This window comes from Haplochromis burtoni, unplaced genomic scaffold (assembly GCF_018398535.1).
Source record: "Haplochromis burtoni strain Fernald_Lab_line unplaced genomic scaffold, NCSU_Asbu1 Contig_23, whole genome shotgun sequence".
Taxonomy (NCBI): domain Eukaryota; kingdom Metazoa; phylum Chordata; class Actinopteri; order Cichliformes; family Cichlidae; genus Haplochromis; species Haplochromis burtoni.
Genome location: NW_024582384.1, coordinates 1,830,046 through 1,844,815, shown reverse-complemented (window position 1 = coordinate 1,844,815; position 14,770 = coordinate 1,830,046). Strand labels below are relative to the sequence as shown.

The following is a 14,770-nucleotide window of genomic DNA, read 5'->3' as shown; positions in this document are numbered from 1 at the left end:
GGGAGAAAACATAAAACATTTTTACTGTACAACATCAATTTAGAGTAAACTTTTGTTTTAGATAAATATTGAAATATCTTTTGAATTAGTTAAATGTCAGAATAAAGAGAGAGCAGAGCTGTCTATTTTTATCACTTTCATCAAATTTAGGAGTACATATACACTAAGTTTATTGTTAATTAATAAGAAAACTCCAGACGATTCCATTCTGAGCTGAAGAAGCTTCTGATAGGTTAGTAGAGTCCATGTGAGTAAATTGGTGGCACAGCTGTGGATGCATATAAGGCAAAACACAGAGCCTGTTTCTGTGACATGGGAAAATCAAGAGATGTCAACCAAAACACCAGGAAAAGAATCTGTGGAGCTCCATAAGTGTGGCTCAATTTTGAATACAATTTGGTGCCATTTGCAATTAAGAAATACAGATAGTTTCTCTCTTTACTCTTAAAGTTAACAAATATGTTTTTTATATTTATCAATCTAAAAAAATAAACATTTAGTCTGATTTGATGTTACAATTAAAAAAGTGTTTGTGTTTTGATCTGAAGAGTTTGTAAATATCTGGTTTCAACTGTATATTTGATGATTGTCAGCACAAAGAGGGGGAGAGAGAGGAACAGAGAGGGAGATGGAGAAGAGGACAGAACAGAGATGGAACAAGAGCAGGTGAGACAGACATGTTAGTCAAATGGTGTTTACCAAAAGTATCACCGTATCATAGGTACTCATGTATCTCGTACCTAGTGTTTCTTTTTAGGTTTGCTATTTTTCAAATTCTATATTTATTAAGTTATGCAGGCTTGTTTGCACAACAAGGCTAAATAATTATATAAACTTTTCTCAATCTAAATAGTGGACTTTGGTAGAATTAAAAAATAAGTGTAGTGCAGGTCTATGATGATTTTTAGTGCTACTATCATCTAGTTCTGATTCTGGTTCTGTCTTGGTTAAATCCTCAGTAGTCCTGATTTTGAACTGTTGTAGTCCTGTTTTAATTCCGGATCAGTTCTGGGTCTGGTTGAATTGGGGTTTAGTCCCGTGTCTTGATACAGCCCCGACTTTGTTCTGCCTTGCTGCTTAATTAAAAAACTAGTTTAAGGTGTCCTGCATATGTGATATATATTTTTCCCTATATGAAGTCATTCTTTTTTGAACAAAACTCAAAACAGAGCCTATTAATCTTTCAGTCATTTTCTACCCCACTTCCTTCCTCACTCCAAAAAAAAAAAAAATCCCACATGCATACTACCCTTTAGGGCTAAGCCCCGGGTGTTTCAAATGTCTGGCTCCGCCTCTGAGTCTGGGGAAGGGGACAGCAGTCCCAACAACAGTGTCACGGTTTGGCAGAAGTAGGACCCAAATGCAGGACTTTCTGAATGTAGACAGTGTGTTTATTTACAGCAAAAAATATCAACAAAAGTACTAATAATTCACAGTGTGTGAGTTCTCTGTGCGACAGTTCCTCAATTCTCATGCTGTGATTTTCCTCCATGGTCCACAGTAAATGTTCCTCTATCCTCTGAGTCTATGTACATAGGTGCCCAGCTCCCGCCACACGTTTCTGCAATCCTCCTGGAAACAAGAGACACTTCAGTTAGTACATCTTCACCTTATGAGCAGGAGAACTGTGTTCCTAATACAACGAACCTGCGCCTAGCACTGCTCCGCTACTCTCTTAAGTAGTGCTTCCTTGACAAGGCTGATCAGTAATAGGTGATATTTCCACTGCACAAGACACTTACAAATGTGGATTGCACAACACTGGACATTATATTCTTCATTTCCATTTAATACTTGTACGGCTGCTGTTATTGTATATATATATTTATATTTCTTCATATATTCTTATATATTTCTATACTGTGTATTGTGTATTTTATTGTACAGTTATTTTCTTTTCAACTTTAACTTATATATTTTATCTTATTCTTTCCCAGTTAAATTTACCCTTCATTCTAATTTGTGTTGTACAGTTATTTCATTTTTAACTTTAATTTTTATATTTTATTTTATTTTATTCCTTCCTAGTTAAATTTATCCTTTTTCATTTTCATATTTATTTCCTATCTTATTCATAGCCTTTTCTTTTTTTCTTTAGGTCATGAGCAGTTGTGTAAGCATTTTACTGCATATCGTACTGTGTATGACTGTGTATGTGACAAATAAAATTTGAATTTGATTTGATTTGATTTGAATGTGATTACTCCAGGTGTGGCTGGCTCTAAGGCGGGAAGACTCTCAAGGCCTGGTGTGGCAGCAAAACGCGAACATCACAGCACACACACCCTTACATGTACACAGGGAAACGAGGGACCAGGAGCAGACAATACCAAACAAACAACAATAGACAATCCTGAGAATCTGATAGACCGTTTTTTGGTAAACCCAATATTGCTACAAAAACTTCAAAGGAGAAGACACGTCTTGGGTCTGTGAGAGTGGGGACGGAAGAAGACCATTTTGAGACAGATTTTATGGCAATGGACCTTGGAACGGTATCAACGATGAATAGATTAACCAGCATTGCAACTATTGGACCATCAATGCTGGTAGGAAAGAAGCTGCAGCACTGCATTTGTGGCTAGTCAAAACTAACAACTGACATGGGCCAAATACGGCATGACATGGCTAATGACCTCAGGCAGATTAACAACACCACACTCCCAGAGAAACTGAAGCTCTGGTGCTTACAGTTTGGGTTGTTACCCAGACTACTGTGGCCACTGATGATGTACAGGGTCTCGCTTAATCATGCCAATCGAATGGAGAGGCTAGTGAGCACCTACATGAGGAAGTGGCTTGGACTTCCGAAATGCCTAAGCAGTGTTGGACTCTACAGCGACAGGATACTGTCATTGCCTATCCCTAACCTAGCAGAGGAGTTCAAATGTGCAAAAGTGAGGCTGGAGATATCACTCACAGACTCCTGGGACTGAGAGGCGCTGCTCCCACCCTAGCAACGGGGAGGAAGTGAACCCCAGCCACGGCTGTGCTACAGGCCAAATCTGCTCTTCTCTATCGTGGGCAACGTCCAACAGGGCAGAGGAGGGTTGGTCTTGGAGCAGTAACACCTTTCTGGTAAAAGGCATCTGTAACCGAATGTTGAAATATGATGGTGGAGGAGGTGCGTCGACAGGAGGATGCAGCCAGAAATGCCAGAGCTATCTCCCACCGACCACTCACCAATCACACATTTTCTTAAAAGCTTGGACTTTCCTGAGCTGGCAGACACCCACAGAGAGATCTTGGATGCGCCATTTTCCAAAAAAGAGATTTGCGCTGCAATTTTCTCTCTACAGTCAGGGAAGGCCCCTGGCCCAGATGGCTTTTCGGTAGAATTTTTCCAAATCATTTGCCCCACAGCTCGTACCTCTACTCCACTCAGTTCTACCTGAAGCATTCACACAGGGCAAACTGCCAACCTCCTGGCACGATGCTTCCATAACTTTAATTGCAAAACAGGGGAAAGATCCAACTGAGTGTGCGTCATACAGGCCAATTTCGCTTTTGAACGTCGACTTTAAGATCCTAGGTAAAGCGCTGGCCCACAGGTTGGAAAGGGTCCTGCCAGCAGTCATACCTGAAGATCAGTCTGGCTTTGTTAAAGGTGCCACCCCTTTTTCAACACCCAACGCCTTTTTAATATCCTGCACACGCCGTCCAAGGACACTCCAGAATGTGTTCTTTCCTTTGATGCGGAAAAAGCATTTGACCATGTAGAATGGAACTATCTATTTGCTGTGCTGGAAAGATTTGGGTTCGGTCCCAACTTCATGTCATGGATCAAGTCCCTATACTTGTCCCCTGTTGCGTCTGTTTGCACTAATAGCCAGAAATCAAAACCATTTCAACTTAAACGAGGCACACGTCAGGGTTGCCCCCTTAGCCCATTGTTATTTGATCTAGCTATTGAACCCTTAGCAATGCTTTTTCAAAGCAGTAAACTTGTCCAGGTTATACAAAGAGGTCAAACTGAACACAAAGGCTCTCTCTATGCTGACGATTTATTGCTTTCTATTTCAAATCCAAATACTTCCCTGCCGTCTATATTGTCACTACTCATGCATTTCAGTCAAGTCTCTGGTTATAAATTAAATCTGTCCAAGAGCGAACTTTGTCTATTAAATGAAGAAGTGTTTCCAATAGATTTGTCAGGTTTCCCCTTTAAAGTGTTCAAAGAGCAGTTCACCTACCTGGGTATCACAATTACAAGAAAGTATAAACAACTTCTCAAAGCCAACTTTTTTACACTATTGAAGAATGTCAAACAAAGCCTTCAACAGTGGTCACCCCTGAACACAACTCTGGTTGGACGAATTAATTCAATTAAAATGAATATCCTTCCTAAATTCTTATACTTATTTCAATTTTTACCGGTCTTCATCCCCAAGTCTTTCTTTACAACTCTAGATTCTATAATCTCCTCTTATATTTGGAAGGGTAAACGACCTCGAGTAACTAAGGTGCACTTACAGAAACCTAAGACTGAAGGGGGTCTGGCACTCCCTAACTTCCGCTTTTACTATTGGGCTGCCAATATTCGGTCCCTGACCTACTGGTTACAGTCTGGGGAAGGTGTGGGCGCAGTTCAGGAGACATTTCAATTTGAATAATTTTTCACTTCAAAGCCCCATCCTTTCAAACCACCTATTCCTCCCACCAACTTTGGACAACTTGTTCCAGGTCTGGTTTAGAGCAGGTATTATTTGCTTTAAAGATCTCTTTATACACAATAAACTAGCATCATTTGATCAGCTGGCAGGAAAATACAGTCTTCCCAAAACTCACTTTTTTAGATATTTACACCTCAGACATTTTTTGCAGTCCCACCTCTCCAATTTTCAAGAAGCTCCAGCTGCTAAGTTACTGAACGAGCTCCTTAATTTGCAACTATCAGGCAAAGCTGTAATGTCTCGCATCTATAACAAACTGTGCAGTGTAACCCCAGCTCCCGTTGTGGGCCTCAAGTCCACATGGGAGAAGGAGTTGGGTATATCTATGTCAGATGACGTCTGGGACTCAGTCTTCTCTCTGGTAAATTCTACATCACTCTGCGCCCGTCATTCCCTGCTACAATTCAAAGTAGTCCACAGGGCCCACTTATCTAAATCCAAACTAGCTAAGCTTCATCCCAGTTTAGACCCTCAATGTAACAGGTGCGGGTCTAATGATGCCAATCTAACCCACATGTTTTGGACCTGCCCTGCCCTGGCAAATTTTTGGGAGGAGGTTTTCTGCACTTTGAACAAGGCTACCAGCCTGAAACTAGCTCTCAACCCCCTACTTGCTCCCTTTGGTACAGCGGGAGAGGATGATAAGTATATTCCCAGAGCAAAGAGCAGGGTGTTTTCGTTTTTTCTTCTCTCTTTTTGTTTTTTGTCTGTTTTTTTTTTTTTCTCGTTGCTTGTTTGGTAAATAATAAGAGAAGAAAACAATGTTCCAACATGAGTTCTGTTTTGTATTCATTGTAAACAGTTCGTGTTTTTCCATCTTCTTTTTTTCTTTGTAAACTATATCCACAAATACTCAATATTTTGAATAAAAAAGAAATGCCAGAGCTGTAGCGCTGGCCAAGCAGGGTCGCTGGATGAATTGGGAGTGTCTTGAAAAGAGGAAACTCAATGGAGTGAAATCTGCAGAATGGAGTGTAATAGGCTAAGTTTCATCATCTGAGCCACATATGATGTGCTGCCTTTCCCCATAAATCTGCAGCTTTGGTTTGGAAAGGACCCATCCTGCCCCCTGTGTACACACCCAGCAACACCAAGCACATTTTGGTTTGTTGTAGGACTAGCCTTACTCAAGGCAGGTACACATGGAGACACAACCAGGTCCTCAGGTGTCTAGCTGAAAAAGTTGAGTACAAAAGGGAATCCATTAACACCCAACCTTTCACAAACCAAGAGGAGCATCAGTATTTGTCCGGGAGTAGGACAAGCTAAGAACTAGCTCTTCAACCCCCGGATCTGGGACCGCTGAAGGTCGCCAGGGATTGGCAGATGCAAGCTGACTTGGATGAGAGACTAATTTTCCCCACAGAAATTGTTACACCTCATTTGTGACCAGACCTTGTCTTTTGGCCTAACTCTCAAAAACTTGCTTATGTCATTGAGCTGATGGTACTGTGGGAGGATGTAAGACACATGCCCTGTGGTGGGCCTGCCTGAGCCGATGGTGTCTTGTGATAAAAGGCCGAAACACCCTGTGAAGTTAAAGCACACAACTGATGATGTGTCCTGCTGGTAAAGCTTCCAGGCTGCCTTTCCTCATAGTAGCCATCCCTCAAGACTTTCTCCATTAGAAGCAATGCAATATCAGGGATTGTAACAGCTAGTCCTTTTATTGAATCACAATATTCATTAAACCCAAAGCAACATGTGAGACCCGGGTCCTGCAGCGGTGGAGAAATTGTTCTGGTGGCCTGCTGCAGATCTGGCAGTGGCAGAGAAAAAGTTCTGATGCCGACCACAGGTCCAGTGGCGGCGTGGCATGGCAGATGACCAGCGATATGCTGGAGCTGCCAACTGTGGCTGAGCAGCTCAGGCTATGGTAGGTCGAATAGGTCCCCACAAAGAACAGACCTCTGGCATGGGCATGGCAAGTCCAGACAGTCCACAGAACCTCTGGCTTGGGCAGAGCAGGTCCTTCCGGCATGCTGACCTCTGGCTCAGGCAGAGATGCAAGAGGCCACAGGCGGTTGAGCAGGTGGCAGCATGGCAGCTGCAGGCAGTTGAGCAGATGGCAGCGTGGCAGCCGTAGGTAGTTGGTGGTGTGGCAGCTGCAGGCGGTTGAGTAGGTGGTGGCATGGCAGCCGCAGGCGGTTGAACAGCAACAAGCTGTGTGGTGGTCAGTTGGATGGCAGGTGAGGATGCTGGACAGACATGGCACACCCTCAGGGTTTAATCTAAAACCCTGGCTGCTAAGTTCAAAGGAAAACTTTTAGATATCGGTAAATACACAGAACACAACTACTGGTCTGATTTCCTCAGTTTTTGCACACCATGCCAAGTTTTGGGAATCATATTGTTGGCAAAATACTATTTTATGCTTGTCAAATTGTATTAAACAAACTAAATGGTCATAAACTGCAGTACAGAATTACTATGATCAATAAAATAAAGTTAAATCAATTATTACTGTTTATTTTCTTCTACTTTTTAAGTTTTCGTTTTTAAAATAAAGTTAAAACTAAAGTAGAAATGTGTGGTATGACGTTACTACGTCATAAAAAATCCTATTTCTTTTAAAACAAAACGTTAATGTTAATTTTTCATTCATATAAATGTTTAGAATAATATGTTTTATCAGTGCGGCAAAGAAAATTAAAATAAATCCCAATCATTGATACGTCAGTGTAACACAGATTCCGAGTCAGTATTCCGTTTTTAAGAAACAAAGCTTGAACTGGCAGGTAGCTGTAAAATCTGACCTCAGATCGGCACTTTTGGAAGCCACGTAACACGCAGCAAGCCTCGCGGTATTTACGCTACCCAGCATGCCCCGGTCTTCCTTTCTGCCTGAACCGACATGGTGGGTACATAGCTGTTCCTTCTGGGGGAAATATGTTATCTGTTGTATCTGTTTGCATCCTTTCATACATTTATATTTTTATACTGTAGAAAGTGCCAATTAAGTCTTTGAACTTTGTGTAGGGCCGTGATGTTAATATTGTGCTTTGATGCTGTGTTGTTTTTGCGAAAACCTTAGGTTATGTTGGTCGATGTGTAACCGGTGCTAACAGTGCTGTGGCTGCCTGTGGAGTGCTGAAGCTAAAGGCGATGAACATGCTTGTTTTAAAAGCTCGTTTTTGTTTTGTTTTTATTTAATTTTTCTTTTTCTTTTTAATTTTCCAGACGGTTGTATGTATTTTGTAAAGTAGAAGTGCAATACTACCGGGGTACAAGTTTGTGTGCCCTGCTAGTTTACTGACTAGCATTAGGGAATGGGCCTGAGCGTGGGTCGGTATTAACCTTCCTTTTGGCCTCACATTAGTTGTGTTTCTGTCGTTTATTGAATGTATTCACAAACACGCAAGTTTTACCTACGTTTTCATTGATGCGTTATCATCCTGAATCGGTCTTTAGTTCAGTGTTTATGACATCCCTTACGTGTTGGTGTAACAGCATGGAGATTAGTTGAGCTCTGAAGCCATTCTCTGGCTTTTGGGGTTTATTCCTTGCTTTTTGCATTACAGCTCTAAAAAAAACTAAAGTGGTCTTTTGATTGTATTTTTGCTAGATTTAAAAATTATTTTGTGGAAAATTGACAAGGGTAGTTGCTAAAGCTAGGCTAAGCAACTCCCTGACATGGTTGGGAAAGGTAGAGCAGTGTTGTAAGTTTACATGCGGAGTAACATGTTTACAAGTTAATAATCATGTTAGGTTAAAGTTGCTTGTGTTTATGCTTCTGTAACACACTGTTCCCTTTTCCACAGCCTAAGGGAAAGAAGGCTAAGGGGAAGAAGGTGGCACCAGCCCCTTCAGTGGCCAAGAAGCATGAGGCCAAGAAAGTAGTCAACCCCCTGTTCGAGAAGAGGCCCAAGAACTTTGGCATCGGTGAGTATCTGCAGGTGCCACTTTATTGGGGGCATAAGCTAGTGGTCATACAGGTGCAGATGATGTAAAAGAATATTTGCTATCTTAATACCACTGATGACAATATTCCCACCAAGATCGCTGATGCACATTATATTAACATTAAATTAAGAAAAAGTCTGTGTTTAATGGTAGATAATGATGAATTTGTTGTGCTTTACCACAGGCCAGGATATTCAGCCCAAGCGTGATTTGACACGCTTTGTGAAATGGCCTCGTTACGTCCGCCTGCAGAGGCAGCGCTCCATCCTCTACAAGCGTCTGAAGGTTCCCCCTGCGATCAACCAGTTCACCCAGGCTCTGGACCGCCAGACTGGTAAGTACAAGCAAGTGGTTTTCTTCTGTATGGCAGTATGTCAGAGTTGTCATGTGGGTTCTAAGAAGGACTGTTTCACTGTGCAAGTGATGTGAAAGAGTATTTGCTATCTGACCAGTTATGCGGACGATTTCCACCAAGATCACTGATGCATGTGTTTGTAATCATGGTAGCTTTGTAGTAAGCCAAACTTGTTGCCCAAATTTCAGTGTTTACATTTTTAATTTTAATTGGTTTCTTCCGCAGCCACTCAGCTGTTCAAGCTGGCTCACAAGTACAGGCCCGAGACCAAGCAGGAGAAGAAGCAGAGGCTGCTGGCTCGTGCTGAGCAGAAGGCTGCTGGAAAGGGAGATGCCCCAACAAAGAGGCCTCCCATTATCCGTGCAGGTGAGTTTGATTGAACAAAGTCCTGTCTTTGTTAAGCTCCACAGTTTAGTAAAAATGTATTAAAGTTTAAGACTTGTGCTGGCCTAGTTGGCAGCTCGGTCTTATGTATTTCAGGAGTGCTGCTGGAATTGTAGGTTTGCTCCTAAACAGTCTTAAACTGTGCATTAGAACCTATTTTGTGTTCTTGTTAGTTCAGCCTCATCTGACTTGGCCTCAATGCAGTGATGACCAGAATTTCTTCACCTGAAACTTGCTGTGATGGTTTTTGAGCTTTTTAACCCTGAGCGTTGGCCAAAAAATAATGAAAAGTTTTTCTGGATTAAGTTGGTGGATCAAACATTTTAATTTCTGCCTTTTGGTTTTCGCTCTCTGCAGGTGTGAACACCGTCACCTCTCTGGTGGAGAGCAAGAAGGCCCAGCTGGTCGTCATTGCCCATGATGTGGATCCTATTGAGGTGAGATTGGTGTAATATGTGAATGCATGTTGGGTTCAGTTTAGTGTAAAAAGTGGTCTCTGGCAATGATGTCTGAATTTCTTCACCTGAATCCTCTGTGTGGATCAAAACATACGAGCTTTTTAACCCTGAGCACAGACCACAAATGAAAAACAAGTTATCATTTATTAATTTTTGTAAAAGGCAATATGGTTGCCACACTCCATGGATAAACTCAAAAATTTTTGCTTCCTGAAATGTTAATACTTCCTGTGGCTCCCCTGAATTTCTAGCTCGTGGTCTTCCTGCCTGCTCTGTGCCGCAAGATGGGTGTCCCTTACTGCATCGTGAAGGGGAAGGCTAGACTGGGCAGACTGGTGCACAGAAAGACATGCACTTCATTTGCCTTCACACAGATTAACCCGTGAGTATGAACATACACTGAACTGTGCCCAAGTGTGACAGTGAAGTTTGGCAAATGATTTTTAGTACGTGTTCAATAACTGGCTGGAGAAAAGATTCGATACTTCCTCTGGAGTGAGATCTTAGTTCACATCTTCAAATTTGCTTGGATTATTTTCTACAGCAGTTGACTTTTTAATCAGGGACCACAATATGTATAAATTTGAAGTGACTTTTCAGACAGGAAAATTTAGTCATCTGAATACAAGTGTCGGTACTGCATTGACCATCTTTTTTCTCTCTCTCTCTCTCTCTCTCTCTCTCTCCTACTCCTAGTGAGGACAAAGGTGCACTTGCTAAGCTCGTGGAAGCCATCAAGACCAACTACAATGACAGATACGAGGAGGTGAATAGCCATTACTCAGTTAGCAGTGTTTACATTTCACAAATCCTAAAACAAATTGTACAAATTTTAACTGTTCGCAATCTCATTTTCCAGATCCGCCGTCACTGGGGAGGTAACATCATGGGTCCCAAATCCACAGCCCGCATCACTAAGCTGGAGAAGGCAAAGGCCAAGGAACTTGCAACCAAGCTTGGTTAAATTGTTTGGAATAAAAAATGTATGCCCTAAAAGAAGAAGACTTCTGTTGTTTAATTTTCAAACTAAAATGATAGAAATGTTAGAATCAGATTGCAGGTGTCAACACAGTGACAGCAGGAAACGTAAACATGGGAGCATTTTAAATTCTGATTGTTATAATAAGGGTGGAACTGACATTTTTAGGCTTCCCGTGCCGAATCCTGAAGTGTCACAGTTTAAATCAAGATGATAATCTTGGGCATTATCTGACAAATTGCTTGAAACGGGAAAGTTTTTTTTTCTTTAATAACTGAGAAACCACAACTTGAAAGGTGAAAAATATCATGAACTCTGCCTTTCAATTCCTGTAAGTGAAGACGTATTGATGGTCTTGAGTTTCTGCAACTGGAGTTACTGAATCTGATCGCACTGAAATTACTTATATTTAGTATCATCCAGCAGTAAAGTTAACCTATTTAAAAAAAAAAAAAAAAACAGAAAAACTGGCTTAAATTTAACATAAGATGCTTTGTCAAAACCACATAATTTACAGGACACGAGGCGCTTTTTTTTTTTTTTCCCCAACGGTTATTATTGGCACATAGTGTATATACAACAAGGTAAATGACAGAATCCCCGATCTTGAGTACTTTATTTACACATGAAGCTATTTACATAATATATGTACCAGGCTGGAGCTACAAGTTAAGCACAAACCCATCATTCAAGTACCAAGTAAAATAATTGTATTGCTTTAAATCCTCTTGATGAACTTTGCATACCACATGTAGGAAGTAGCTGCACACAAACCATACCTACAAGAAAAAAGTAATTCTGCATTTTATCAATCAAATGCACCTTGACACATGAGTGTAACAGATGTACAGCAGTCCAAAACAAAACACTCACCATGTTATTATGTACTGCATGTGTTCATTCCTCAGTGTGACCCTGGTCTGTCCACCTATTGGCCCACCAGGAATAGTGCTACCTGCGTGAGACACAAAACTTTAAATTACTTTCAAATTGAAGTGTTTCTGTTGATGTGAGTGAGATAAACAGCATACATGGAGGATTGCAGAGGTTTAATCTTAATGTAAAGTCACTGCGTCAAAGAGCACTAAACATACCAAAGTCGGCATCAATGAAGATGGGTGCGGCTCCAGTGACTTGTGCCATCGCTTCCAGGTCACGGTAATGCCAGCGGTTTCTCTCCACGTCATTGTTTGGTACAAAGGGTTTACGATTCTCTGTCAGTCTGACCACTCCCACCAACTCCACCTCATCCTCGACCTGCATAAAGGCAGCATTTCAGTGATTCAAGTGTTTACAACAACACAAAGGTGGTGTTAGTAGTTTAGCGAACAGTCAAGCGGTGTAAGTCAGTTCTGCTTTAGTTAATTTAAATTTTTATGCAGAAAGTTTATTAGTAGGAGTAACATGACAATAAATGGGTCTTCGAGGCACTTTCACAGGCATATTTAAACTATTCAATTACTAAAGGGAGTTGGGGCCTAATTGAAGATGAATTCTCAGTGCATAAAGAGGTTTTCAAAACTAGAAACACCCCAGGCCTATACTAGGACGTGGGATTTGTCTTGACCAGGTAACTTCAGGGATGGTTCGCTTCTTACCAAGGTGGATCAACATAGTAACTTGTGCTCCAAAATAGGTTATGTGTGAACAAAGTAAGCCATACTTGTTCATTATTTTTCTTTGTGCTGTTTAACAGGTTTAACATTAACACGCTAACTGGGGCCTGCAAAGTCTGGCATGTAGCTACTGGGTTTTTTGCAATTTCTCTAAGCATTGCACAGTCTGGCCTTGAGGTGTTTTGCCAGGACTTACACTCCTGGGAAGACTGGAAACTCTTCAGTGTTTTCCATTTGTAAATAATCTTTCTCAACGTACAATGATGGATTTCAAATTGTTTGGAAATGGTCCTTTAACCCTTCCCAGATAGGCAAGGGATCATTGCTGTTATCTCTTTGGTATTCTGTTAACACACACATAAATGCTCCAGACCAGCGAACTACCAAAACCTCTACTTTTACTGAGGTGCTCATACTTGCTTATGATCAATGAATCAAGTGCACTTATTTATCAGGGTGTAGATCATTTTTACACATGCTGCTTCTGCATTTTGGCTTAGTTTTTGTTCAGTAAATAATTACATGGTGTGATGTGTCATGTTGTTGTTCATCTGAAGTTGTATTTAGCCGTTAAGACTTGCTGTCAACAAGATGACTTTTTATTATGTCGTGGTATGTAAAACCTAAGAACTGAACTGTAGTCTTAGTTCTAACATAGCTTGTGACAAACCTATTAGACTTATAAGTTAGTCTTATTAGTCTTGAAAAATAAGTTAGTCTTTGTGCAATTAACAAATCTCAAAGACTTAACACTCCAGCCTGGTGTAAAACCTCTGTGTTTACCCAGCATCTGATGTCTTCCCCTCACCTGTCCCTTCATCCTGGTCTCTGGTCTTATTTTCTGCCTTGGCACGAATCCTCTGTTCACCAGGATTGTGATGCTTCAGTGACACAGACGGTATAAATCAGTGTTGAGAGCAGCGATGTATCAATCAATGTACAGATATTGCTATGGTGAGATGTTTTATCTGGCTCCTTACCCGAGGTCGGTACAGTGGAATGGGGTGATGACATTAGCGCCGGTCTCTGCACTTGAAGAGAGCCTTCCTGCTTCTCTGGCCTCTCTCTCTGGGTCGACTGGTGAGCGGGGCATAATGTATAGCTCTTGGGAGTGATCGTAACGTCCACGTACCTTGACTCTTCTGTACTCGAGGTTATTAACCTCATAAGGACTAGAATGCAAGGCGGGAAAATGGTATGTAAATCTGTGCCTTAATGATTCACATATGTAAAAAACGCAGCTTATTCAACTTCTGCACATTAAGATATTACATGAAGTGTTAAAGAGCACCTGTTATGCTTTTTCATATTTTCTGTCATAGATACAGGACCTAGCCACTCTGCCACTTACTCAAGAGGAAGAGGAATGGGTTCTGCCGTAGTGAGTCGGGTCAGGTCATCAATCAGCTTCAATTTCCACTGACGCCTTTTCACCTACAGATGAAGGCAATGAAGGCACTGGAGTACACCCAACAACAACCAGAAAGACGTAACTGCATTGTGTGTATTTAAAAAAGCAATAACAATCAACAAATAAGTGGTACCTGCCATGTGCCGAGGCCAAAGGTGGTGGCAGGGATGAGCAGCAGGAACCATTTAAGAAAAGAGTCTTTCTCTGCAGCTGTGGCTGCTGTGGAGCTGGACTGTCGTCCAAAGCCAAGGAACCTGCCTGGATATGTAAAGAATAAAAGTGAAAGGTGGATTCCTTGGAGAATCGAACAGCATATTGACATAACAGTTACAAATAATATAATGGAATAAATATGCTACCCAAAAAAATTATACACAAAGATTATTTCAGCAGCCATGGAGACAGAAATTAATGTAAACCGAACAGGTTTTGTTGATTTTCTTATATTATTACGTAGTAATTACTTTTTTTTTAACCTAATTTCACCATTAAAGACAAAATACCATATAACAGATACAAAACAGATTTATTTTCTAGTCTTTTTTTTTAAATGGAAAAAATATGTAACAGTGACTTTATTCGCTAATTATCTAAAGGTGGTGTAATTGTTGACAAGTTTAGTTTGTACCGTCTACACGTTTGAAGGCTCCTGGCAAGAAGAAAGACCTCTTGGTGTAAAATGCATGATTCTGAAATACAAATGTATAAAATAAACTCAGCATTTTTGCAAGTCGTTCACTCGGCGATGAAAATGACTTTGACGTTTTTTTTGTTTGCGCCGTAAAGACGAAAAACTGCGAAAACTAACGCACCTGTGTTTTTAGTGTCGGCAGCAGCCTCCGGGAGTAAGTCAGCAGAGATGTCAGAGAGACCATTCTGAATCAAAACAACGTGGAAATGGATGAAAATGGACGAGACAACCGGCTACATCACAACTACATAACTGACAAGTTTCTGCTTGGAGGGGGACCACTTCTGGTGTTACTACTTC

At 41.1% G+C, this 14,770-nt stretch overlaps 2 protein-coding genes and 4 non-coding genes across 8 annotated transcripts; 5 read left to right on the top strand and 1 right to left on the bottom strand.

Moving 5' to 3' along the window:
* Window positions 1–1,397: 1,397 nt before the first annotated feature.
* Window positions 1,398–14,762, bottom strand: LOC102303088 (surfeit locus protein 1). Of its 3 annotated transcripts, none has more exons than XM_014332081.2 (9): window positions 14,592–14,762; window positions 14,408–14,468; window positions 13,913–14,037; window positions 13,720–13,802; window positions 13,349–13,540; window positions 13,177–13,249; window positions 11,847–12,009; window positions 11,626–11,707; window positions 1,398–1,572 (listed from the first exon to the last, which is right to left on the bottom strand). In XM_014332081.2, exons 1-9 carry the CDS (start codon window positions 14,652–14,654, stop codon window positions 1,464–1,466), a joined length of 951 nt encoding a protein of 316 aa, XP_014187567.1. In that variant the 5' UTR covers window positions 14,655–14,762; the 3' UTR covers window positions 1,398–1,463. The 3 variants fall into 3 exon arrangements, with proteins under 3 accessions (XP_014187567.1, XP_042074721.1, XP_005917298.1); XM_042218787.1 differs by lacking the exon at window positions 1,398–1,572 and adding an exon at window positions 11,440–11,550; XM_005917236.3 differs by lacking the exon at window positions 1,398–1,572 and adding an exon at window positions 11,440–11,531.
* rpl7a (ribosomal protein L7a) lies at window positions 7,507–10,772 on the top strand. Its single transcript, XM_005917237.3, has 8 exons — window positions 7,507–7,530; window positions 8,435–8,555; window positions 8,761–8,910; window positions 9,157–9,297; window positions 9,673–9,752; window positions 10,025–10,155; window positions 10,470–10,539; window positions 10,633–10,772. The coding sequence occupies exons 1-8, from the start codon at window positions 7,528–7,530 to the stop codon at window positions 10,735–10,737; spliced, it is 801 nt and encodes a 266-aa protein (XP_005917299.2). The 5' UTR covers window positions 7,507–7,527; the 3' UTR covers window positions 10,738–10,772.
* On the top strand, window positions 8,610–8,683 carry LOC121814176. The gene has a single exon (XR_006054164.1). It is a non-coding gene; the product is annotated as a small nucleolar RNA SNORD24 (small nucleolar RNA).
* On the top strand, window positions 8,992–9,063 carry LOC121814177. The gene has a single exon (XR_006054165.1). It is a non-coding gene; the product is annotated as a small nucleolar RNA SNORD24 (small nucleolar RNA).
* Window positions 9,514–9,586, top strand: LOC121814175. Its single transcript, XR_006054163.1, has one exon. It is a non-coding gene; the product is annotated as a small nucleolar RNA SNORD36 (small nucleolar RNA).
* LOC121814173 lies at window positions 9,813–9,889 on the top strand. The gene has a single exon (XR_006054161.1). It is a non-coding gene; the product is annotated as a small nucleolar RNA SNORD36 (small nucleolar RNA).
* Window positions 14,763–14,770: the final 8 nt, after the last annotated feature.

What these genes read in the sequence shown, in the direction of transcription:
- rpl7a (XM_005917237.3), top strand. An exon ending in GCCTTCACACAGATTAACCC is followed by an intron (nt 10,156 to 10,469) that starts GTGAGTATGAAC and finishes TCCTACTCCTAG; the next exon opens with TGAGGACAAAGGTGCACTTG. An exon ending in ACAATGACAGATACGAGGAG is followed by an intron (nt 10,540 to 10,632) that starts GTGAATAGCCAT and finishes CTCATTTTCCAG; the next exon opens with ATCCGCCGTCACTGGGGAGG.
- LOC102303088 (XM_014332081.2), bottom strand. Translation starts at nt 14,654, where the DNA reads ATGGTCTCTCTGACATCTCTGCTGACTTACTCCCGGAGGCTGCTGCCG. An exon ending in CCCATTCCTCTTCCTCTTGA is followed by an intron (nt 13,541 to 13,719) that starts GTAAGTGGCAGA and finishes CTTGCATTCTAG; the next exon opens with TCCTTATGAGGTTAATAACC. An exon ending in ATGCAGTACATAATAACATG is followed by an intron (nt 1,573 to 11,625) that starts GTGAGTGTTTTG and finishes TCTTGTTTCCAG; the next exon opens with GAGGATTGCAGAAACGTGTG.